This window comes from Cololabis saira, chromosome 15 (genome assembly GCF_033807715.1).
Source record: "Cololabis saira isolate AMF1-May2022 chromosome 15, fColSai1.1, whole genome shotgun sequence".
Classification (NCBI taxonomy): Eukaryota; Metazoa; Chordata; class Actinopteri; order Beloniformes; family Belonidae; genus Cololabis; species Cololabis saira.
The window spans coordinates 24,184,040-24,191,493 of NC_084601.1; the positions used below are offsets into that span (position 1 = coordinate 24,184,040).

General features: G+C 45.3%; 1 protein-coding gene across 1 annotated transcript; it reads right to left on the reverse strand.

Annotated features, from left to right (window-relative positions):
* Window positions 1–1,133: 1,133 nt before the first annotated feature.
* Window positions 1,134–6,936, reverse strand: mgat1b (alpha-1,3-mannosyl-glycoprotein 2-beta-N-acetylglucosaminyltransferase b). The gene is made up of 2 exons (XM_061741143.1): window positions 5,850–6,936; window positions 1,134–3,487 (listed from the first exon to the last, which is right to left on the reverse strand). The coding sequence occupies exons 1-2, from the start codon at window positions 6,687–6,689 to the stop codon at window positions 2,786–2,788; spliced, it is 1,542 nt and encodes a 513-aa protein (XP_061597127.1). The 5' UTR covers window positions 6,690–6,936; the 3' UTR covers window positions 1,134–2,785.
* Window positions 6,937–7,454: the final 518 nt, after the last annotated feature.

A 7,454-nucleotide genomic window follows, 5' to 3' on the forward strand; every position in this document is an offset into this window, starting at 1 on the left:
TCTCAGACTCACTTGTGTTTGAAAGAGACCAGCAGTATATGTGTGTCTTTGTTTGATAGTCAGGAGTCACATGTAAAAGCTCAGAATTCAACAACAGAAAGTGCAGATGTCTGCAGCCGTATCCAGGGTGGAAGCAGTGACGCTGAGCACAGAAACCTGCTTCATTAACGGGGCTGTTTCTACATTTTTGGGGGCCCTGTAAGATGATCTGTGGCGACGTATTAATCCGTCACACTTTGAAAAGACAGCAGATGAGATGAGAACTCAAACTTGAGTTGACCTAACTAAATAAACCTTGCTAGCTAACAACCTTTTCTCAGACAAGCTGGACTAGCATGATGGCATTTCAGTTAAGAAAGAATTGATGGTGGGGCTAACATGAGGGCGTATCAGGGTTGAAAACAAACGGGCCAGATTTGTGTTCAAGTAAAAAGGTTTACTTTGAAAATTAAAAGAAAAATTCAAACATGAATTCAAAAATCTGGAGAAAACGTATTCAAACGAGACTTGGAGAACCCCCCCTAACCTTAACTTCACAATTCTTACTTTTTTTTTTTAACTCCAATTTTAAGAGCCTGGACATTGACTCTGCAATCTTGCAAATGTGATAAATAAAATGAAAAAAAAGGAGACTTTGTAATGTAAGCAAATTAGTAAATAAATACCGAAAAAAGTTGAACTGCAGATTCTGACATTTGTAAGTGAAAGCTTTTGCGACGGTGCATATCTGAGCACGATTTCAGTTCTTCACAGTAAAATACTTGGATGTTTTTATTAAATGTTTATAATGAAGACTCGTTTTATTTTCTCCACAAATACTGGAAACTGCTGCCGGTGTTGCAGCTTGGGGCCTCCGGCAGCTCAGCCAGCAGGAACCAGACTTCTCACTGAGGGGAAACGGTTCAAAATAATCCTTTTTATTTCTTCTGTATTAAAGTTAGAAACAGTTCAGGCAGTGGCTTTTACATCACTGGACAGAAACAAGAGTCGACCGACTGGACCACAACTCAGTTGTCGGATCAGTAAGACGTAATCATTAGGACCTCAGAGGCCCACCAGTCAAGCAACATGTCACATTAACGACACTTAACAACCGTGGTTAAAGAGCCTTTCCTTCACAGTTTCATTAGATCTTCTTACTCCGGTCTACTGCGTTAGTTCACTCATCCAGACGGGAAGCAGAATTATTACAGCAGCGTCTTCAGATCAAACCTGTGATCAACCTTCAACTGCAAGTCTGCACCACTGTGATGAAAATCAGATCATCTTCATCATAATTTCATCGAGCAAACCAACAAAAAAAACAATGATTAATTTACCACCTACAACCACGAACCAGAAAAAGTTGGGAAAATCAAGAAAATGTAAAAAAAATAATAAAAAATCTTAAATTTTTCAAGATATGTCCCATTTTTCTACATTTCATCCCTGCAACACATTAATCAAAACCTTTGGTATTTGGTGCTAATAAGGAGGTAAAAAAAATAATTATCCCTCTGAACTGGGAAGCAGCTGGGATGGACCATCACACACTGAGGAGTACCACAAGGCTGCATATGAGGACCACTGCTTCCTTAATCACACACTCCAACTCAGCATGTCAGTTTATATGCTGATGACGCTCTGATTTACGTTACCAATTAGTATTCCAGGTTTTTTTATATTGGAACAACTTGACATATGCTGAAAAGAAAAAAAATGACAGGAGAGAAAAAACATCTGAAACTTCATATCCGTAAAGCAAGAACTCCCTTTTAAATGTTATGAGACGGAATAGTTGAGTTATTTCTGTCTTTATAGATCATACAGATGTCTAGAGCCCCCGTTATTCTCCTGTTTTTAATTTAAATTTTCTCTGGCAATTAGGTAGTTTCTGTGGAAATAAAAAAAAAACCTAAACAAAAGTTACTGGGTTGCCCCTTAAATTCTTTTGAGTTGATTAAGTTACAAAATTAATTTTATCAGGCAAGTAAGTAGTCAGAATTTTAATTAAAAAAAATTAATTTCAAGTTTAAGTCAAAATGTCCATGTTTTTCTATCAAAAATGTGTCAGTTTATAGTCATAACAGCTGAGTTCCCCCCCACTGGGAAATGTTTCTCAAATGGGCCTGAACACATTGTTGTAGTGTCAGTAAAACGTCTGCTAACCAGCTAGGTTTACTGTGCTAGCTCAACTTCCCTTACAAATCCCCGAACCCCCTAACCCTCCTCCTAAGAAGACGATTAACTAGGGTCCTCAAAAGACAGAAATGGTCCCGGGAATGTAACTTTTTGGGATGTCCTCACCTTGTTTGGGATGTGTTGCAGGTCTGTCAGGCTAAAGTAGATATACATTGACAAATTAAATGAAGTTATCAAGAAGAAAACAAAATCCTACATTATTACTGTCTGTAATAAGATGACAGTCAAAGAAAGACATTTTAAGAAGGGCCGCATTTCTTTATCTGCATTTTCCTAGACATCCCAGCTTTTTCTGGTTTGGAATCACAAAACCTTGGGTTGTTTTTGGTTGTCACAGAATCAGTTACATGGTTAACTCTGAGCAGCCTCTGCCGTCGGGTTAGGCCTGCAGCTGCTGAAATGGACTCGCTGTCATCTCAAGTCTTAATTAAAAAAAGAACGAAAAGAAAAAAGGTCCAGAAAGGAAGGCACATCGCCAGAAGCTGTTGTCAAACACTGGTTTTTGGGTATTTTGAACCCATGCCTTCGTGTCGGTCATTCTTTGGTCTCAGAGGCCGCGCCTCTTCATCGGCGCCAACCTGTCTGGACTCCCGGTCCGGATCCTTCAGCTCCAGCTGGGGTCGTACTGCGTCCAGCCCTCCAGGGGGGCCAGGAACACCCTCCGGCCCCGGTGCAGGAAGCTGACTACTCCCCTATAGCCGGTGCGAGGGACCCCAGACTTGAGGTCGTCCATGACCCCCAGGTTCCGGGCGAACACTTTGAAGCTGTCCCGGCTGGAGTACTGCACCCTGAACGGGCCGGGCCCCTTCAGCGTCCCCCTCTGCTGCAGCTCCTCTATCTTCACCAACGGCGCTCCGTAAACCTCCTTAATGAACATGTCGTCGTACTTCTCCTTCAGCAAATACGATAAGTCGTGTTTGGTAAAAGGCACAAACTCGGTGTTGAGTTTAATATAGCGGAGGTACTGATCGAAGAACTGGCCCAGACTGACGCCTTTGCGGCCGAACGTGATGGTCCGCGAGATCTCGGGCCGCACGCAGGAGCGGCCCCTGCGCTGCTCCGGCTGCCGCATCCAGTCGTCCCAGAAGGCGGTGGGCCACTTGGGCTCCAGCTCGTCCCAGAGCTCCCGCAGCAGCATCCAGCCCAGACCCGGGAAGAAGTCCGTCCGGTATAGGAGCTCCGCCTTGGCCGGGTCCACCAGGGCGTCGCGGCCGTTGTCGTTCCACGCCGAGATGCACCACAGGTTCGGGTCTGCGCGCAGGATCGGGTACAGCGCCCGGAAGTACTCGAAGAAGTCCGGCGCCACCTGAAGGAGAAGAGAAACACTCGCTAGCATCACGCTTCCAGAGCAGTCTGGGTCCATCAGGGACCCGCCTCCAGAACCAAACACCAGCAGAATCACGGGGTTTGGGAGGATCACCCGAGCTCTTATCATGCGGTGAGAGCCCCCGACAACACACATCAGCGCACTGCACCATTGGGTGCGCCGCACTGAAAGAGATGATTTTAGAAAGGTGTGTAATATCTGACTTCTTGGTTTCTTGGTAAGCTTTTGTTTTTTGGTTTCATAAACCTAGGTGTTGAGTTGATGTGAAAACAGGTTTTAACAATATTTTCCAATTGTAATTAGTAGTCAACACTGTGGTAAACTATTTTAATATTGTAGTTTTTTCCATGTTACTACCATGTATAATTCTATACTTTATTGTTATTTGGTATGTTTTTATTATGTATAGAACCCCAGGAGGAATAGAGCCATTACTCCCACAACAGAGTGATGGCTAATGGGGATCCTAATAAATAAAAAAATAATAAACCATTATTCTCCATCTGTGTTCCACCAGTAACCAGAACAGAATGTCACAAAAACACCAAACCTCTCGTCTGTTAACTGTGGTCACCTGGGCTGGTGCTGGTACCTGGCTCTCTGTGTGTGTGTGTGTGTGTGTGTGTGTGTGTGTGTGTGTGTGTGTGTGTGTGTGTGTGTTGCCCGGCTGTAAAAGCCCGCCTGAGAAGAGGGACTGAGCCGGGACGTTTCGGCTCAGTCCCTCCCACTCGTCTCCAGTGGTCCGATCAAACCTTTGAAAACTGAAAATATAATATAACTACAGTACAGTAATCCCTCTCTATAACGCGGTTCACCTTTCACGTCTCGCTGCTTCACGGATTTGCATTGTGCATCGTGTTTTGCATTCTGATTGGCTAAACAGTCTCCCCGCTTCTTCACTTCCTGTGTCAATAACGTTGGTCGCTTAGCAACAATGCTGAGAACGGCCAATGAGCTTCAGCAGCAGCTCAAGAACGGGACCCTTTGATGAATCGTTCATTACAGTTGTCAGATATAATCCATGGTGACATGTCGGTTTAGAAGAATCTTTTTGCCCAGAAGAAAAAAGAGCGACAACAACGACCCATAACTATGTTCTTCTCTGGAAAAAACACCTGCACCGCGGCTTTAGAAGAAAAACATGCTGCCAGTCACAATTTGTCCTACTGAACTTATTGTATTTTTTTTCATAATCATTTTTCATTTTCTCCTGTTCAAATCCAATTACTCGGGTCACAGTGGGGCGGTGCTGATCTCCGCAATTTGAAGCCTTGTATAATAATAATTGTAAAAAAAAATTTTTTTAAATAAAGATTTCTACTTCACGGATTTCACCTATCACAGGTTCTTTTTGGAACGTAACCCCCGAGAAGAACTAATTAAAAAAAACAGTTGGAGGTTTTTCATCCAATTGTTGCTGACAGAATTTTGGTCAGACAATTTTTTTCAAAATTACACACCAATCAAATTGAAAAATGAAATGAATCCCAAATTAACCAAACTTTAAATGTGCAGGTGCAGCAGAGGCCCGGTACTCCGGCAGGACCAGGCACTGAAAGGTTCCCGGTCTCACTGCCACAAGCCCAGAGGTGGGTAGTAACGAGTTACATTTACTCCGTTACATTTACTTGTGTAAGTTTTGTGAAATTTTGTACTTTTAGGAGTAGTTTTGAATCACTATACTTTTTACTTTTACTTGAGTAGATTTGTGAAGAAGAAACTGTTACTCTTACTCCACTACCTTAGGCTACGTTGAGCTGTTACTTTTCTTTTATCCCTTTTATCCACGTACGCGTCAATCTCATGACATCACTGGTCGATTCTTTGGGAAAAATGTTTGTTTTTACATGTTTTGTCACATTTACACAGACTCAAACACACACAGAGTTTCTATGAGTTCATGGGCTTGTTCTAGTTCTGCCTGGTTAAAAAAGAAAAGTACAAAGGCTTGAAATTTTGTGCTACTTGTGCTTAATTTATTTTTTTATTCTGTTATTTTATTATTTATTAAAGTACTTGAATTTACTTTAAGATTATTTTAATTTAAGCTATTTTTTATTAATTTTAATTTATTTTATTGATTTAATTTGCCTGAAGATGATTATTTTGCACTTTTGTCTGTTTGAATGGTTGTGTTAAAAAAAATTAATCAGACGTTACTCAACAGTTACTCAGTAGTTGAGTACTTTTTTACTTTTACTCAAGTAATTATTTGGATGACTACTTTTTACTTCTACTTGAGTCATATTATTCTGAAGTAACAGTACTTTTACTTGAGTACAATCTTTGGCTACTCTACCCAGCTCTGCACCAGCGGTACGGGGCCTGCGGGGCGTCTCACCTCCAGGTCGTCCTCCACCACCACCACGGTGGCCCGGCCCAGCGTGTGGAACACCTGGTTCAGGGCCCAGCGGTAGTGCCTGGAGATCTTGTAGTAGCCCTGGAACTTGCGGTGCTCCGGCCGGACGCGGATGTCGGCCAGGTCCGGCTGCCGCAGGTGCATCACCTGGTCTCCGTAGGCCCCGATCACGCGGGCCGTCTCGGCGTGGCCGCAGTCCTGGCTGACGATGATGGGGTAGAGTTCTGGGGAGGGCCGGTACTGGATCAGCCGGTCCAGACTCCGCTTCACCGTGACTCGGTCGCAGGCGATCACCAGGATGGGGATGACGGGCTCCTGGGGAGGGAGGAGCGTCGTCGTCCTAGCGTTGCTGCCGTTCTCTCGGGGCTCCCCCAAATTCCCCCCTGGACCTCCGGTCTGGACCAGGATCTGGGTTTGTTTTAGGGCCGTTTGGTCCTGGACCTCACGGTTCCCGGGAGGACCCGGAGTTCTGGGCGGCGGCTGGACGGCCGCCTCTTTGCCCTCTTTGACGTAGGCCATCTCTCTCTTCCCGTCCTTGCGGTGCGCCCACGCTGCGCGGTTGTCCTCGATCTGCTTCAGCAGCTTCTTCTGGGTCTCCAGCTGGACCTCCACCTCCTCCGCCAGCCGGATCACCTCCCCGGCCAGGTTGGCCTGGCCCGCCTTCCCCCCGCCCCACTCCTCCTTCCCCCCGGGCTCGGCCCCCCCGCCCTCCCCGAGGCGGCCCAGGGGGGGCCGGCCCCACAGGTAGAGCAGCAGCAGCGCGTTCCAGGCCACGAAGAGGAAAGCACCACAGAGTATGAGGGAGCCTTTCTTACGAACCATGGCCCAAGAGCACTAGAGCATGGATGGGGGGGGCACCAGCGGTGGGACGTCTCTATGCGCAGGTACGAGTCTCAGATTCACACGGGAATCACTCCACCCCGTCTGGCGCTCATGAGGGCGTCCAGCAGAGCAAGGCCAGCGGTCCACATGTTGCCGTGGGAAACGAGCTTTCATGAAATCTCCGAATGCACCAGGATGTAGGACAGAAGAGGAAGGTGGGGTCACGCCACTCCGTGGATGTTATCGTTCATCCTGGAAACACAACAGCAGATCAGCAGTCAGCACTTTCACTCACAGTTTGTTAGGTTCATACACTTAACATTCGTATCATCAAACTTTCTGGAGACAAAGAAAGACACAGCACGGTTAAATGACTTGCGCAAGGAGACTACTCTAACTCGTCTCTGCTGCTCCCTTGCTTTTATTCACTCTGGGTGTGCCCTAGTTTACATAAGCTGACTAAAGGGAGGGGGAAAGGGAGTGGTCGCAGTCAGTGGACAGGTATAGATTGTTCCTGTTTAGCAACAAGAAGTTTCCTCTTCTCTGCAGATTTCTGCTTTATGCTGATAATTAGGAAACTTCTTGTGTAGCACTTTTTAATCACTTAACACAGCATTGTTTTATCAGTGTGTCACAGGCGTAAGCAAATTATCATACGTTCTGTTAAAAGCGAGCATGATAACTTACTACAATAATTCCAACACAGTTCTGTAGGCAAGGCAAGTTTATCTGTGTAGCACAATTCAACACAAGGTAATTCAAAGT